General features: G+C 42.2%; 1 protein-coding gene across 5 annotated transcripts in view; it reads left to right on the top strand.

The window, feature by feature from the left end:
• Positions 1 to 17,888, top strand: part of SCAPER (S-phase cyclin A associated protein in the ER) — a 114,579-nt gene that overhangs the window by 41,961 nt on the left and 54,730 nt on the right. For all 5 annotated transcript variants that reach the window (XM_087878119.1, XM_060689483.2, XM_087878120.1 and 2 more), the window contains 2 exons: positions 4,124 to 4,189; positions 8,351 to 8,462. In XM_087878119.1, coding sequence (XP_087734245.1) covers positions 4,124 to 4,189; positions 8,351 to 8,462 — 178 coding nt within the window. The remainder of the gene's footprint in view (positions 1 to 4,123; positions 4,190 to 8,350; positions 8,463 to 17,888) is intronic.

Below are 17,888 nucleotides of genomic sequence, written 5' to 3'. Positions count from 1 at the left end.
AAAAGGCTTAAATGTATTTATTTGTGCCCTTCAGAAAAGCTGCTGTGAAAGTCTGGAAAAAATGCAAAACCCTTTTGAAGTTATTTGCTCTAGGAACATCTTGAAAATAGCACTGATGAGTCTAATTTATGGCCACTTTCTCTGATTGAGGAAGAAAACGGCGTATTGATCCAGCCCCTGCCTTCCACCTGTTAAGAGCTTTCTTCCTAATTGGATGCCAGAGCCCTGCCAAAAACTCTGCCCTCTCCCAGCGCACAATAGCAGGTTTTAAGTACGTCTAAACCAGGCCTATTTTTCTTCCCGGCTATTGATTTTTAAAATGAAGTATCAAAGAAAATCAATAGTAATCAACAAATAGAAGCTCGTCGGCCGGAGTGTCAGATCCCCGGGCTGGGTTTAATCAATTTTGTTGCCTGCCACGACCAAGAAAGTTAGAAATATCTTAAAAGGGAAAGTGAGTTGTCAGACCTGCCATTTGTCAACGGGCTAAAAAAATGTGACAAGTCGATTGTCGTACTTCGGGAGTTTGGAGGTTTCCGATGCAGATGTTCCATGCTTCGGCCTAGACTTTATAAATGGTTTCCTAGATTCCTTCCACTTAGTCGAAATCCAGACTCAGCAATAACATTCTGGCATGGTGAAATTGAGTCCTGTTGAATCATCACTTTGCTTTTTTTTTTTTTTTTGGGGGGGGGGGTATTTTTTATTTTTAGTTGAAATTTATTATACAGGTAGTCCTCAACTTACAGCAATACATTTAGTGACCGTTTGAAGTTACGACAGCACAGAAAACGGGGGACCGTTTTTCACACTTATGACGGCATTCCCATCGTCACCATGATCAAAATTCGGAGGCTTGGCAACTGGCTCATATTTATGACTGTTGCAGTGTCCCGGAGTCACGTAATCTCCTTTTGCGACCTTCTGAACAGCCAAGTCAATGGGGAAGGCAGATTCACTTAACAATTGTGTGACTAACTTAACAACTGCAGTGAGTCAATTAACCACTGTGGCAAGAAAGCTCGTAAAACGGGGCCAAGCTTCACAAAATGTCTCGCTTAGCAACAGAAATTTGGGGCTCAATTATGGTCGTAAATCGAGGATTACCGGTAATATAAAATACAAAGAGAAACAAAAGATAAAAAGGAAAAAGGGGAGGAAGATGAAGCGAAGTGGAATGCGAAGTAAAAAAGAAAGAAAAAAAATGACTTCCAGTTATTTTCAGTGCAGACAAATACAAAATACAGTTATAATCTCAACTTTTTACTTTACATGTTTAATAAACGCTAGCCATTTCTGTAACAAACCGAATCTAATCATCAAAACCCAACCAGTCAATTTTATTACACTCGCACACCAGCATTACCAATAAAAGAACTTAAACAATAATAATAGTAAAAAAATAATAATAGAAGACAAACAGAATATTATATCTCAATTAGTGCTGGATTATCACTGGGCAGTTAAAGTTTGCTTAATTTTGCACACAGCTTAACAGAATTTGGCCAAATTTTTCGGTGCAGTCAAACACAAAATACAGTCATAACCTCAACTTTTTATTTTACATATTTAGTAAGTAATAGCCATTTTTATAATAAACGTAATCCAATCATCAAAATAAAATATCAAAGTTTCCCTTTTTTTTGTTTTTTTGTCTCTTTGTTTGTAGCATAAAGTCCAGAAGCTGTTTCTAAGTAGAAGCAAAACTGGATGCATTCTTTTCTTTAATTAAAACAGTTAATTTTGCCATATCTGCCAGCTCCATCAGTTTTTCTGTCCGTTCTTCCATTGTGGGAATTAACGTATCTTTCCAGTTTTGCACGTATAGAATTCTCGCCGCAGTCAACATATATAATGACCGAGTTCCAATTTTTTTTTTTCAAGATCTTTCTCGGGTGTTTGGGGGGGGGGGGTTTGTGGCGTTTAGCCATTTCGTTGTACAGCTGTGGATCAAGATAGCAGATGTTCCCCCGTTTTGAATGGCGTCTTTACGGCATGGACTATTTTGCGTTAAGATTTATTTTCCAGATAGTTTCATGTATTGGGTTTTTATTTTATTTTTTTTTTCCTCTCCGGCACACTGAACCTGATAGAGCTTTGTTTACCACATTCAGTAAGACTTTGTAATATAAAGGGAAGTGATTCATAGCATAACCCATTTTTCTCCCAGCCTCAAGTTCTCAAAAAATATTGGATTTCAACTCTTGCTACCCCAGGAGAGTAAAGCAGGAACATCTTGGTGTGTGTGTGTGTGTGTGTGTGTGTGTGTGTGTGTGTGTGTGTGTGTTTAAAGTCAAAATCCAACTTACAAATGCTTGTGCGTTTGTTTGTAACAAAATGTGCTAGCTGGAAACTGTGCTACCAACTTCTTCTGATTTTATGCACTGAAGTTACACCGCCTTCCTCCCACAATGTCTGTCACTCAGTATGATAGGTTAAATCAAAATGCTGTTATCAAGAAAGGTATGGAAAACATAAGCCAGCGAGAAAACAACCCCGGGGCATGTATTTAGGGAGATAAATATTTGCCAAACACAGAGAAGTGAACTCCTTGCCGTCTTGAGAAACTTGAAAATCAACTTTCCTGCTTGTTTGGCTGAGCCCCTCATGTCTGCTTCAGAATTCTTCCTTTCTCCTCTTACGAAAAGCCCCAATCTTTTTATCCCGGCCTTAAAAGCTTTTCGTATCCGGAGCGTCTCCCTGCTTAGCCGCCCACATCAGTCTGTCTCACGCACCCCATCAGTTTAGGGACACTCAACTGACGTTGGAAATGTCGAAGAGGAACACATAAGAGGGGCAATTCGCTTCTATTTTCCACCCGCCTCCTTCTATAACATCAAAGGGAGAGGACCAGGAGACCTGGGTAGTCCTTGATTTATGGATTAAAGCCTTACCTACGACTCCCCTGAGCTGGATCAAGAAACCTTACGAATATCATTTGAAAGGGGCCGTTTAACAAGTCAGTTCTAGTTAGAGCAGAGGTGGGTTTCTGGCCAGCAGGTTCTGACCAGTTCTAGAGAACCGGTAGCGGACATTTTGAGTAGTTCGGAGAATCGGTAAATACCACCTCTGATTGGCCCCGTCCCCATCTATTCTCTGCCTCCCGAGTCCTACCTGATCGGGAGGAAATGGGGGATTTTGCAGTATCCTTCCCCTGCCACGCCCACAGAACCAGTAGTAAAACAATTTGAAACCCACCACTGAGTTAGAGGTAGCACAACTTAACAACCACTGTTAAGGATATTCTTGGCTCATAACTGATGTTATGGGTTATTGAGTAGAGTACCCCTTGAGTATGCATATGAAAGCAACGTTTAAGGCCTTTGGACTTCAACTCCCAGAATTCTCCAGAATTTACTTTCGCTAGGCCTGTTAAGGGCTGTTTTTCGAGTTGCTGATGGGATGGTGTGTTTTATACCCATTTTGGCTCCAGCAAAATTAAGCGCCGTCCAAGGAACAGTTGCCCTTCTCTCAGACCCTGTGGCAAGTCTCCAAGATAAACCCAAATTCTTTTTTTTCCCATTTGATTCTAATTCTGATTTACATTTCCCCAAAGTGAACCAGCCATTCATAGATCTCTTTTCTGTTTGCAGGGAAACTCATGTGGTTTACATCAATGACTATTAACAAACTGTTAATGAGATGCAAATCATTCACTTGGGTGCTTTTTTTTAAAAAAAACAGTATTTTTCTTTTCTCACAATGAGCAAATTGCCATTCGGTATTAGAGAGTAAATCCAGTTCTGTAATTTACAGTTGTTTATGAATTGATATATTCCTTAGTCTCTGAAGTGCCCTAAGCTTGTTTTCATATTTAAAGTGTTTTAAATCTCTCCGGTAGTACCTATGATGGCTGGGCTTGCTGCAGCTTATAAAAACTTCAAACATTTTGCCACGGGATGAATGAAACCTAAAGCAGGATTGGGAATAGCAAACAGGGTTTGGCAGGATAGAATTACTTTCCAATTAATCAAGGTTTTCAAGAAGCCCGCTAATTTCTCCCCCTCGTTAATATGAAAAAAAAGGAGAGAAGGTAAAATGGTAAATGGAACGAAATGCTCAGCGCAGAATGTGCTTTCTAGACACCCTAACTGACGTTTTCCACTGTTCCTTTTCATCTTAGGGCAAAGGAGTACGAGAACGGAGTGGAGTCCAAAAATGTCTCCTGTGAGTCTCCGTACAAAGCAAAGTAAGTCCTTCATCCGGATGGAAGCTTTTGTCCGTCAAATTTGCACCCAGAACATCAGAACAAAAATATCGTTTTGTGGATAGGATAGCCTACCCCATTCTGGTACCTTTACCCCCATCGATGGCGAGTCCCAGCCGGGCTTGACACTTTAGCTTTTGAGGTCTGCAGCTCCTAGAATGGTAGGAATTAACCGTTACGGTGAATCGGTGACTGGATTGTGAGAGGCTCCATCAATAGAACATAGATTCCTAGGGATGGAAGGGGCCCTTGGAGGTCTTCTAGTCCAGCCCCCTACTCAAGGCAGGAGACCTTATACAATCCCAATCAAATGATTGTCTTGGAAACCTCCAGGGATGGAGCACCCATAACTTCAGGAGGCAAGAAGTTCCATTGATTAATTTCGCCTTTATTCAAGGCTTTGATAAGTTTCCATCTGTTATTTCTTGCCCTCCTGCCCTCTGGTGCTTTGGAGAATAGGTTGTCCTCCTCCTCCTCTTTGTGGCAGCCCTGCCTAAATTTTGAAAGACTGCTATCATGTCCCCCCCCCAGTCCTTTCCTTGGGTAAACTAGACCCGTGTTGGTGAACCAATGGCACACGTGCCAAAGGTGGCATGCAGCGCTCTCTCTGTGAGCACACGAGCTGTAAACCTCAGTTCAGCTCGGCCAAGCGTGCGTGCACACCTCCCGCTGGGTAGCTGGTCTTCGGGTCTCTGCCGCGCATGCACAGGGGGCGTGCTGGGGGCTGTGCATGCATGCATGGGGGCGGGGCACATCCGGGTGGCTGCGTGCCATGCACGGGGGTGGCACGGACGCATGTGTGGAAGCCACATCGGCAGGCGGGGCGCATTCACGGGGCCACACACGCATTGCATTTCAGGGGTTTGGGCATACACATGTGCATCCACACGCACTTCTGGCACTCGGTCCAGAAAAGGTTAGCCATCACTGGACTAGACATACTTAGTTCCCTTAACTGTTCATCGTACGATTTAGGGAGAACAGATAAATAAACAGATGACTGGAAGGGAAAGAAATGGAGCTGAGCTAATATAATTATGTATCGGTAGTCCTCAATTTACATTAAGGTTGTAAGTCACAATCATCTTTAAATGAGTCATCGCAGGATCGAACCAGTTTCATGACATTTTTTGCAGCAGTTGTTCAGCGAATCAGACACGTCGGTCGTAAAGTGAGCCCTTTGTTCGCTATGGTCCAGTTTTGCCCATAAAAAATTTCCCCCATTGGTTTCCCTATTTGTCTTCTCCTTGTTATCCCTCCATCCCGCATCCATCAAACCTGCTTAATCTTCTTTGGCCCTAAATCTGAAGGTTTTGCTTTCTTGCTTGTTTTTGATCCAATAAGCATCCTCTTCCTTGCCTTTCTTTAAACTTTGGTGTAGAATTCCTCCTTCAATATTTAAAGCTCCCTCTTATTCCTCAGCGGGCGTATTTTGGCTGCTGTCCTGGGTACACCCCTAAGCTGAGTTTCTTGTTAAAAGGGAAGCTGGTTTCCTATTTTAGTTTTGGGGACGGAAAAGGTTTAGGATTTGCTGCAGGCCAAAGAGACAGAAAAAACTTGCAGCCCATTCCTTTGGGGAGAGACGTAATAAGAGAACCGTTGCCAGTAGGATAATAAGCTAAATTGTCTTTATGGAACAAAACAAGAAAGAAAATAAACTTTGCATCTAGCTTTACCATTTCCAGTGTACACAGTGATTGTAGTGCTGATTAAAGGCAATGTTGCAACCAATTGTAAATGTAAATACTCTTACACAGCTTGTTGTTGCCACTATAAATATTGACAAATCTAAAGATGGTAGGCGTAGCAAAAAAAAAGAGAGAGGCTCGCATACCCAGAAGTCATGAGTTGGTATAAAATTGCCTCTTTTAGATGTCAGCATTACATAAATTACATTTATGCTGGGTGGTTTTGCCCATCTGACTAGAAGATTTGCTTAAGAAGAATGGAGCCAAGTCTTAAGCTCTCCTTCTCTTGGTGCCCGCTTACCCCCAGAATAGGAATATGATCTTCTCTCTGGCAGTTGCCCACATCCAACTGAACTATAGATCCTGGAGGGTCCATAATCATGGAAGACAGGTGAATAAAGTCGTCTTCCACCCAATTCTCTTTTCTTCCCTTGGCTTGACTTCTTAGAGATAGTCTAGAAGTCTCTTTCAGATCTCATGATGGACGTGTCACTGGTGGCCTCTTCCAGATCTGAAGGTGGAAACATCTTTATATATACCTGTTGGAGCTTATGACTTCTTCAGGAGTGCAGGTCCACTCTTTGTTTCTTTTACAATTTGGCATCTACCTGCATTTCCAAATTATGGAAAGAGGTGGAAAACTTTGTAGAACATCCTGGAAGTCTCATTTTGGTTTCAACCTTCTAAAAAAAAAAGATATTTAAAACTTAAAAAAAAATCTACATTGCCATCAATCAGATAGCAAGGTCGGATATTAGTCAAATAAATACAAGCAAAATAAACTTCTCACACATCCTGAAACTTGACAGAGGTTCTGAGTTCCCATCAATTGTCACCAAAGAAGAGCCTGGAAGCAGGAAATAAGATTCCCTTCTCTGAGCCAACAAACAGCTCAGTCCAAAAATTCACCTCAATCTGGGCCAAGAATTTAAGCAATATGGTCAGAAATGAAGTAATCAAAAGGAAAGGTAATTTTATATTCTGCACCGAGCCAGGAAAAGGAGGAAGAAGACGGTTTTACGATGAGTCTTAAAAAGAAATGAATGGGAGGAAAATGTAAAAACATAGAATTCCATTTGACTTGATTAGAGCTGGAAATACGTTTCTGAAGCCAGAATGTACAATTGTCTCTTGAAAACTAAACGATCTGCCTTACGAAATGCTTTCTAGTGACAGGAAGGTATGTTTTCTTTTAAAACAAACCCCAAAACCCTCAGTTTTTGAATAAAACTATTTTAGAAAGTAAACATTGCTTCCAAGCCTGTTTATAGTTGTTAACGATATAAGTTGTGGTCCTAAATGCATTAGAACCATTTTCACCCACCTCCCCACCCCCGTTCTGTAGATCTCTTGGGACTGCAATACTTTGAGTTTCCTAGTTAAGGTGGAGGAAACAAACAAACTGGTTTGCAGCTTGTTTACCTGATGTTCTCTTTGTTTTGGTGCAGTTTCCTTAAGAGCAGTTACTATTTCTTTTACATTATTTCCATTATTTCACGGTGTGCTCTCTGCTTCCCATATTCTTCGAAATTGCCGCTTTGAAATACAATCACTGATACATCATTTTAAAAATGGTGTTTTTTTTTCTTTTGCAAAATAAGTGCTAACCCACTCCATGATTTTTATTTTTTTTAAACTACACCCAACCATCCTACAAGCCAGGAAAAGGAGTGGGGTGTTCTCTAGCTGCCTTTTACTAAAATAGAGTACCGTATTTTTCAGAGTATAAGACGCACCTTAGTTTTTGGGGAGGAGAATAAGAAAAAAGCTGATTGGCAGGTGGATTGGCCTCCCGGAACACCCCCAACTGGCTGTTCCCAGAGGTGAATTTTAGCAACAGGTTCCTTGGTTGTGAGCTCTGTGCCTTGCTTTTTTTTCTGCCTCTGAAACTTCTGAAACTCCATTTCAGAAAAAACTTTTTCCTGCCTCTGAAAGCCTCCGAAACAGAGCTTCAGAAAAAAAAGCCTCTGAAGCATAGCTGGCTGGAGAATTCTGGGAGTCGAAGTCCACAAGTCTTAAAGCTGCCAAGTTTGAAGACCTCTGACTTATGGCAAGGCTGACTCCCAACCACAGTTCTTTCCTTCCAGATTCTGTCTGATAGTGGCCAGTCTAATGCCTGTCTGGCTTTTCCCTGCTTCGAGGGTTAACGTTAAAAGTGTTCAAGAATATGGTAGAATCTTCTACAGGCGAACCCAGGAATAGCCGAAGGCCTCTGCAGAGAGTCAGTTGTGCCCATCCTCTCCCATGCCCATTTACCTAGGAGAAGCCCCATGGAAACCCTTCACCGTCAACGTACCCCTGACGTGGTACTGGTTGCCTCTTTTAATCATCGTACAGTGAAGATGGTCTCATTGAAATATTACTGGAATGTAACTTTCCCAGTTCTGAACGCTATTTCCTCTTCCCTCCCTCCCTCCTTTCTTTCCCCCCTTTTTTTCTTTCGATGACATGAAAGGCTACAACGACTGGTGAAAGATTTGCTGAAGCAGCTTCAGATTCAAGATGGTAGCAAAATCTCCGCTCTGGATAGGATTTTGGGAGAGGTTTCACGGATCCTGGAAAAAGAGGTAAGGCCCCTTTTCTTCTTGCTCAATGCCAAATTAGCTCGTGCCCTTTTGATGCAAGTGTAAATCCTTACGTACAGTCTTGGCTGGAGATTCATAAATCTCTTGAGTTTCTCAGATGCTCGTGGTGGCTTGGCTCACAGATCATGTAGGCCACGAGCCATAGTTTGCAAGCCGCAGTGGCCGGGTTTCCACTTCGCCGTAAGCCGCAAACAAGCCAACATTCAGGAGAAAAAGCACAGTCAAATTCTGAATATTTGTTATTATGCTGAAGGTATTTGAAATGCTGAGGTTAAATCAATGGAAAAGATTAGAAAGCTAAAGTAAGCTGATGTGCCATTCTGTATTTCTTCCCCAGTGTTGCTTTAAAATAGACTCTTGGCTATAAATATAGCCAATTGGCTATATATAATATATAATATAGCCAATTATATAAAAATATTATCCAGTTAATATTAATTAGATGAATGTGATAAAATTAATTTCTCCATTAAATGCATTGTTCTAAAACATCAACAGAAACATTTTATTTTTTTCACAAATGTAACGCTCTTATAGCTGTTTCTGATGTTAGGAAGGTTTTCACCATTAGATCAACACCCCAAACTCTTTCATGCCAAATAGGGAGATGAGTACCATTATTCCATTTCCCCTCCCCCCCCCAATAATTAAATTAATTGCCTTTCCAAAATCAACAGATCAAGCTCTGAACAGCGTTTGCCGAGTCTGACACTCAAATGTCAGAATTTTACATATTCAGTATTGTTCTCTATCAGCGTTTCCATTTTATTACTTTCTGATTTTTGTTTTACATCTGAGAGAGAGCTCTTTATCTTTTTTCCACAGTCAGGTTTTTTTTTTTATGAAATTGCATTAAAGCAAATTACTAGCATGCTAAAACTGATGAACCAATAAACAGTTGGTTCTATCGCTTGACATAAAATGTGCAGTGCAATTACGTTTAAAAGGAGATCTGATTTTTAAGGCAGCCAGCTCTTTTATCTAAAAATGTCCTTCTGCAAGCAGGGTCATTGCTAGTTTGAAATCATCACTGGAATGAGAATTTTCCATAATTAAAATCGCAGTCCAGGAGGTGCAAGCAGCTCTTCATAACTTTCAGATTGATGGATTGAGGGGGGAGGCTTTCCTGTATTAAGTTTGGAAAGAGAAGGAATAATCGTACTGGAGAACGTGTTCCCTTCAACATTTTTCCATCCAGTTTTAATTTGTTGTCCCTAAAGTCTTTGCAATCTTTCACAACACCTTTGTGAGAATCTTTAACACCTTAAAACCATGCCCTCCTCCATTAAAACCAACTTCACGTTGATAGAGTTGAACAGTTCCTCTGTCTATTGCAGGGGTCAGCAACCCGCAGCTCTGGAGCCGCATGTGGCTCTTTCATCCCTCTGCTTCAGCTCCCTGTCACCGGTCAGCGCCACAATTTTGAGAGGAGCTTCCGGTTGGATGGGGGAGCACGCCATGCCAGAAGGAGACTCTATGGCAAGGGGTGGATTTTCTGGTCGGCTCCACAATTGATAGGGTTTTTGGTTAGGACAGGTAGAGGAAAAAGGACGCTGCTGTAGGAGGAGACTCTATGGCAGGGGAACTGGACTTCCTGTCGGCTCCAGAATTGAGTGGGGGGCTTCCGGTTAGGACCTTTGTGGCTCTTTGAATGTTTAAGGCTGCCGACCCCTGGTCTATTGATTGAAAACGAATTTAAAATTGGGTTTTGAGTAGCAGGAGAATAAGATCAACTTTGTGCAGCTTATCAGCAACTTATCCTGACATGTGTATGCCATTACTGCAAGTAAACAGAATTTAAACGAGATAGATTTGACCAGGAATTCCTCTGCCCTCCTTCTAATTATGCAGCCTCTTTTTTTTTAAAAAAAAAATATCCAGCCAGGCCTGCTGCTCCGAACTGGCAGGATGTCACACACAACCCCTTCCTAAGTGAGTTCAAATCTGCCAAAGTTTATAAGCCGGTGGAAGTTAGAAAGGCAAAGCGCTTCCTGACCCGTGCCGCCGAGTGTAATGTGGTACAATATCAGATTCTGGCAAAGCCAGCCTCCGTTTGGGTTCATTGCAATGCAAGTACCAGAAGCGGTGGAAGAAAAATAAATAAGGAACAATCTGGCTGAAAGATTTGGGTTAGGCGACATCCATCACAAGGTTCTTTCCTGGAAAAGGAAAGCGTGTGATGCGTCTCGTTTGGAGTTTATCACACAGCGTTATGAGTGTCCATTTTAGCCTTATTTGATAGCCCATCTGTGGCTTTCTACATGAAGTTAAATCCATCTCCTGGGGGGAGGAAGAGGAAGAAAAGAGGAGGAAGAAGGAGAAAAAGGAGAAAGGAGGAGGAGGAGGAAATAGAGGAAAGAAGAAGAGGAGGACGAGAAAATAGAAGAAAAAGAACAAGAAGAGGAAGAGGAAGGGCAGAGGAAGAGAAGGAAGAAGAGGAGAAGGAAGGAGAAGAAGAAAGGAGGAAGAGGAGGTGGAAAGAAGAAGAGGAAGACGAGAAAATAGAAGAACAAGAAGAGGAAGAGGAAGGGCAGAGGAGGAAGGAGAGAAGGAAGGAGAAGAAGAAAGGAAGAGGGGGAGGGGGAGGAAATAGAAGAAAAAGAACAGGAAGAGGAAGGGAGAGACGGAGGAAGGGAAAGAAAGGAGGAGGAGGAAATAGAAGAAAAAGAACAAGAAGAGGAAGAGGAAGGGCAGAGGAAGAGAAGGAAGAAGAGGAGAAGGAAGGAGAAGAAGAAAGGAGGAAGAGGAGGTGGAGGAAAGAAGAAGAGGAGGAGGAAATAGAGAAGGAAGAAGAAGAGGAAGGGTGGAGGAGGAAGAGAAAGAGGAGGAGGAGGAAGAAGAAAGGAAGAGAGGAAGAAGAGGTGGAGGAAAGAAGAGGAGGAAGAGAAAGAATTCCCCATCTTGATATGAACAAACCATCTTTCCCACAGCATCTCATGCAAGAAACTGGCTTTAAAAATACTGTTTCCCTTCTTCTGAAGGTTCTCTTCAGTTTTTTTTTTATCATTAATGAAATTTCTTCTTTTCATTCTCTATAATCCTTGCGATATTTTTACGCCATCTGCCCAGAATAGCCAGTGGAATAAAACGGTTTAAAGTGGATTAAATTATATCGCCAGTTGAAAAGCTACCATTGGGTTCGACCCGGGAAGGGTTTGTGTGTTTTTATTTATTTTTTTTAAAAGCAAACAAAACCCAAATTTTATGCAGCTTGCAACACTTCTGTAACTCAAAGGTTTATTGGGATAGAGCTGACCCTGTAATAGGACCGTGGCTTTAGTATAAATAATTTAAATCTTATACAGAAGACAAACTGTTCTTTAGGCCTCGGGGTGGATTAGGATAAGCAAACATATGTACAATATTACAAATACCTGTTCTTAATTGGCCCCTGTAAGGCGAGGGTGTGTATATATTTTAACAGGAAAACATAGATTCTTGTGACTAGCATTGATATCCATCAGCTAATAGAAAAATAGATACGGATTTTCCCAGGGATTGCTATAAACATGAACTTTCAATGTTTTTTTCAAACAACCCTGTGGTTTAATCAAACCTGTATTTTGCCCCTTATCGCCAGTAGGTATCTGTCTTTCAGTCTTACAGTTGGAAGTAGCATAGATTGTATTTCTGATTCTTTCTGTAATTACACCATTGCTAATTGTGTCGTAATACAGTAACCTAAACAAACGTTTATTGAATTTTCTTCGCAAATTCGCCGCAAGTTGTACTATTACAAGGGAGACATTGGGGAGCGAATGCACAGAACAAACAACCTCAGTGAATAATGCTATTGACTTTCTTTTGGGGAAAAAAATTACAGCCTTTTTTCAGTCTAAATAGGCTGAATAAATTAGCAACTAGGACGAGGAGAAAAAAAAACCCAATCAGGTGTTACACACAGTAAAAAATAAATAAATTGTAAGTTCAAAAGCAAAATTCTTATATCCGGTAACAAAAATAAATTCACCAAAATTTTCATCCTTGTGATAGATAGATAGATAAATGAATAAATAATGCCGGGGAACAAAATACCTTTCAGAAAATAATTCCATCAATTTGATATCCTGCCGTTGCGTTGCGGCACCCGCTCCCATCATGCCCCTATTTATGACCTTCTGACCTGGAAGATGGAATGTGTAGTCCAACACATGGCTCTCTAGACTCTGAATTCTTTTCTTTTTTTCCCCCCCAAGACTTGTTTTGACTCAACGCCAAAAAGGCTAGATGGGTCACTTCATTGAAGACTAAAACGAAGGTCTCTGCACCACAAACTCCATATAATTCTTGGGTTTTATATGATGGGGGGGGGGTTGTGTTCTTCTAAGTCAGGGGTGTCAAACTCAATTTCATTGAGGGCCGCATCAGGGTTGTGTTTGACCTTGGGGGGGGGGCGGGGTGAGTGAGGCCAGGGCATGGCCAGCTCAACATCACTCGTGTTGGGGGCGCCTGTGGTGGCCCAAGTGTCAATGAAAACAGGCTCCTGAGCTCTGTTTTCGGCTGCGACAGCCTCCTGCAACCCTCTGCCAGAGAAAATGGAGCTCAGGAGGGCTGCGTGCGGTCCTCCCGAGCTCTGTTTTCGCTGGCAGAGGCACCGCTGGCCAGTCCGCTGTTCCCAGGGCCAGATCTAAGCACCCCGCTGGCCGGATCTAGCCCCTGGAGTTTACCCCTGTCCTAAGTCAACGATTACTTGGCCATCGAGAGACATCCTTCAAAACCATGGGAGATAGCTGGGCTACGTTGACCCAACTGTCTTCTTAAGGCTGGTTGTTATCTCACCACTTACGTACCTCTTCCTCCTCCTCCTTCTCTTCCTCCTTCCTTCCTCCTTCTTCACCTTCTCTTCCTCCTCCTCTTTTTCCTCTTTCTCCTCCTCTTCCTTCTGTTCCTCCTCCTCTTCCTCCTCCTCTTTTCTTCCTTCTCTTCCTCCTTCCCTCCTCCTTATTTAATTTAATTTAATTTAATTTAATTTTGAATTTGTATACCGCCCTTCTCCCTGAGGACTCAGGGCGGTGAACAGCCAAGTAAAAACATCGAATACAAATATTAAAATACAGTTAAAATATACATATATAAATTTGGCCCCGTTAATTAAAAACCATAGACAAAACACTTAAAAAACACTTTAAAAATTAGGCCTTATTCACCTTCTTATCCTTATTCACCTTCTCTTCCTCCTCCTCTTTTTCCTCTTTCTCCACTTCCTTCTTTTCCGCCTTCTCTTCCTCTTCTTCCTCCTCCTCTCCTCCTCCTCCTTCTCTTCCTCTTCCTTTTGGAGCATATGCACCAAGACAAATACCTTGTGTGTCCAATCACATTTGGCCAATAAAAATTCTATTCTATTCTATTCTATTCTATTCTATTCTATTCTATTCTATTCTATTCTATTCTATTCTATTCTATTCTATTCTATTCTTCTTCCTTCTCTTCCTCCTCCTCTTCCTCTTTCCCTCCTCCTCCATCCTTCTCCCTAAGCATTTTGTCAGCCAGCCCTGAGGTATCATTATTCCTGTCTGTCCAAATCGATGGGGTCAGGGGAGATGGATTTCCGCAGCTGCCATGCTGTTTCTGACACATAGCATCCATAGTCATTTCCAGAAGCCGGCTGTAATTCTCTTGTTAAATCATGAGTCGAGAAATCCGTAGACACGGCTTGCTTGTCCGGGGGTGGGTGGGTGGGGGCAGTGGGCGGTGAGGATCTTGATAGTGTCACTTTTCCTGACGGAGAGGAGGAGAGGGAGACTGTTAATTGAATTTCCCCCGGGAGCATAAAAAAAAAAAAAGAGAGAGAGAGAGAAATAAACCCCAGACCCCCAACCTTACAACAAAGCCAGGAGGTGGGGGGGAAGCTGTCATTTCAGGAAAGCTCCTTACATTGATTTAACTTTGCTAATGGCCGGGGTTGGACAAGGAATTGCCCCTGGGGAAAAGAGGATTTCTCTCTCTCTCTCTCTCTCTCTCTCTCTCTCTCTCTCTCTCTCTCTCTCTCTCTCTCTCTCAGATACTCAAAACCTGTCCCTCTTAGCTTTTTCTTTTTAAATTGGTACAAGCCCAGGAGCACTTGCTTAAATAAAAACTCCTTGTCGGTGTGGGTGTTTTCCCCGAGAGAAATAAAAAGATGTTGAGAATAAATGAGAAAAGCCAGTTTGGTCTTAGTGGTGAAGGCATCAGGCCAGAAAAGCAGGAGACGGTGAATTCTAGCATCGCCTTAGCCATGAGTGCCAACTGGGTGACTTTGGACCGGTTCCCCCACCCTCTCTCTCTCTCAACCCAACTCAGCCCAGTTCTCGTCCTTGATCATTTTTCATGTGTGAGTTGGGGAGCCGATTCAATTCCCGCGCGCCCTGCCTTTGCAAAAGCCATGAAGCCGCTCAGTTTGCATTGCTTTGCGAGGTTTTATTTATTCGTTCGTTCAAGTTTTACAGGCCGCCCAACTCAACCCAATGACTCCAATATTTTTTTCCCCAAAGTATGAGCGTGTAGCGTGCAGCTGAAAGATCCACCTTTCTGTATTCATTTTAACCCAAAAGCACTTGTTTCGTACACTTTTCAGTCAAGAGCCAAGGCTGCAAAATGTGGCCAAGTACTAAAAGAATGATTTATTGTATTTATTTATTGGTTCGATTTATATGCCGCCCTTCTCCAGAGACTCAGGGTGGCTTACAATGCGTTAAGCAATAGCCTTCATACTTTTTGTATATACCTGCTTAGTAGGGCTTTCGGCCCCCCCAAGCAGTGTTCTTTTTTATACAAAGTCAGTTTATTGCCCCCACAATCCAGGTCCTCATTTTACCTACCTCGGAAGGATGGAAGGCTGAGTCAACCTTGAGCCTGGTGAGATTCAAACTCGTAGTAATTGCAGGCAGCTAGCAGCTAAGTGCTACTTTAACAGCACTTTAGTCCGCTGCACCACCAAGGCTCTTCGAGTAATTCTTTTTAATTTTCCTTCGAGTAATTCTTTTTAATTTCAAAAGAAGTGTGGTATACGCCGGGGGAGTTAATTGCAGATAGATTTACAAGTCACAGTCAGTGCATCCAAAATTAGAAAAAGTCACTTGACATACCCCTTCCCAGCCCAACTTTTTTCTAAAAGATAGAGAAAATTGCCTTGAGTTCAGGAAAAAAAAAAAGGGGGGGGGGAAACTCCCTTAAAATTCCCACTTCTTTGGCTGTTATTTTAATCTCCACTCATTGACCAAACTCCGTGGCCTGCTCTGCGAATTTTTGCAAGTCTCTTCCTTCCTTGACCGCTAACACCAGGGAATTTTTTACACATCAAGCAACACCCAGTTTGTGGGGGCAATAAGCTGACTTTGTATAAAATATACAAAAGTACGAAGGCTATTGCTTAACGCACTATAAGCCGCCCTGAGTCTCCGGAGAAGGGCGGCATATAAATCAAATTTAAAAAAAAAAACAACAACAATTTTTTGGGGAGGGGAGATTCCCCCCCCCCAAAAAAAGACCCCCGGTCTTGAGGTCAGGTATTTACATTTCAGCCCAGTGTTTGTCGTAACTGTGAAATGTGGGGAGGGGAGTGTCCTGGGGGGGGGCGACTGCCGGCAGGCAGACAGTGTTTATCGCAGCGCAGAGACAGTCGGGAATGTCGGCTTGGCGGATTGCAGAGTCCGGCTGAGTTATTTACATTAGAATCTGCACATTGTCAGATCTTCAGCGAGTGGCTTTCGGGCGGGTCGGTCGTTTTTCCCGAGGTGGCTTTTTCATTTTGCAAAGCAACTCGTTTTCCACCATCAGTCTAAAGCTTGAACCACGATTCAGAGAAGCCAGAGCTGGGAGGGACCTTGGAGGTCTTCTAGTCCAACCCTCCTCTGCTCAAGCAGCAGATCCTATATCGCTTCAGATCAATTGTCATCCAGTGTCTGGAAAACCTCCAGGGATGGAGCAGCACCCACGACGTCTGAAGGCCAACCCTTCCACTGGGTTAATTGTCGTAGCCGTCAGGAAATTTCTCCTTGGTTCTGAGTTCTGAAATTTAAGAGATCTTAATAGAGCTTATGCAGAGTGTGCCTCTGTAGGTCTCCCAAAAGTGCCTTTTTTTTTTTTTTTTCTTCAAGAGGCAACTGGACTTTCTGGTTTTTCTTGGAAGACGTTTCGAATCTCATCCAAGAAGCTTCTTCAGCTCTGACTGGATGGAGGGCAATAGCAATAGCAATAGCACTTAGAGTTATATACTGCTTCATAGTCAGAATAGAATAGAATAGAATAGAATAGAATAGAATAGAATAGAATAGAATAGAATAGAATAGAATAGAATAGAATAGAATAGAATTCTTTATTGGCCAAGTGTGATTGGACACACAAGGAATTTGTCTTTGGTGCCTATGCTCTCAGTGTACGTAAAAGAAAAGATACGTTCGTCAAGAATCATAAGGTACAACACCAGGTTGGCCTAATTTTTAAATTTTTAATCGTTAACTTTTAACTTTTAAATGTCCAAAACAGATAGTTTTATTTTAATTAGATATGGGCCAAATTATTTAATATTTCTTAAATTGTTTTTTTTTTAATTTGATATCTGTGTGTTTTATTTTGGCTGTACACCGCCCTGAGTCCTTCTGGGGGAAGGGCGGTATATAACTTAAATTAATAAATAAATAATAAATAAATGATAGTCCTAGGGAAACAGTCAATATAAATCTTAAGGATACCAGCAACAAGGCTACAGTCATAAGTTGGTTGGAGATGGGTGATAGGAACGATGAGAAGATTAATCGTAATGCAGACGTAGTAACTAGTTTGACAGTTTGAGGGAATTATTTGTTTAGCAGAGTGATGGCATTCGGGAAAAAACTGTTCTTGTGTCTAGTTGTTCTGGTGTGCAGTTTTATAGCCCTCTCTAAGCGGTTTACAGAGTCATCCTCTTGCCCCCAACAATTTGGGGCCTCATTTTACCCACCTCAGAAGGATGGAAGCCAGTCAGGATCAAACTCTAGACTGTGGGCAGAGTTAGCCTGCAATACTGCAGTCTAACCACTGGAAAGGAAGGAAAGAACCAATAGAACTTAGACTTATATACCACTTCACAGTGCTTTTACAGTCCTCTCTAAGTGGTTTACAGAGTCAGCCTCTGGCCCCCAACAATCTGGGTCCTCCTTTTACCCACCTCGGAAGGACGGAAGGCTGAGTCCACCTGGAGCCCCGTCAGGATCCAATTCCTGACTGTGGGCAAAGTTAGCCTGCAATGTTGCATTCTAACAAGAGGGAGGGAGGGAGGGAGGAAGGAAGGAAGGAAGGAAGGAAGGAAGGAAGGAAGGAAAATAGCTATAGCGTTTAAGACTTATATACCGCTTCATAGTGCTTTTACAGCCCTCTCTAAGCAGTTTAGCATTTTGCCCCCAACAATCTGGGTCCTCAAGGAATGGAAGGATTTATATTTGTTGTAGAATA

This window comes from Pantherophis guttatus, chromosome 13 (assembly GCF_059756535.1).
Source record: "Pantherophis guttatus breed Tessera chromosome 13, ASM5975653v1, whole genome shotgun sequence".
In the NCBI taxonomy this organism is placed as follows: Eukaryota; Metazoa; Chordata; class Lepidosauria; order Squamata; family Colubridae; genus Pantherophis; species Pantherophis guttatus.
Note: the sequence above shows the minus strand (reverse complement) of the source record. Positions and strands in the feature narration are given on the sequence as shown.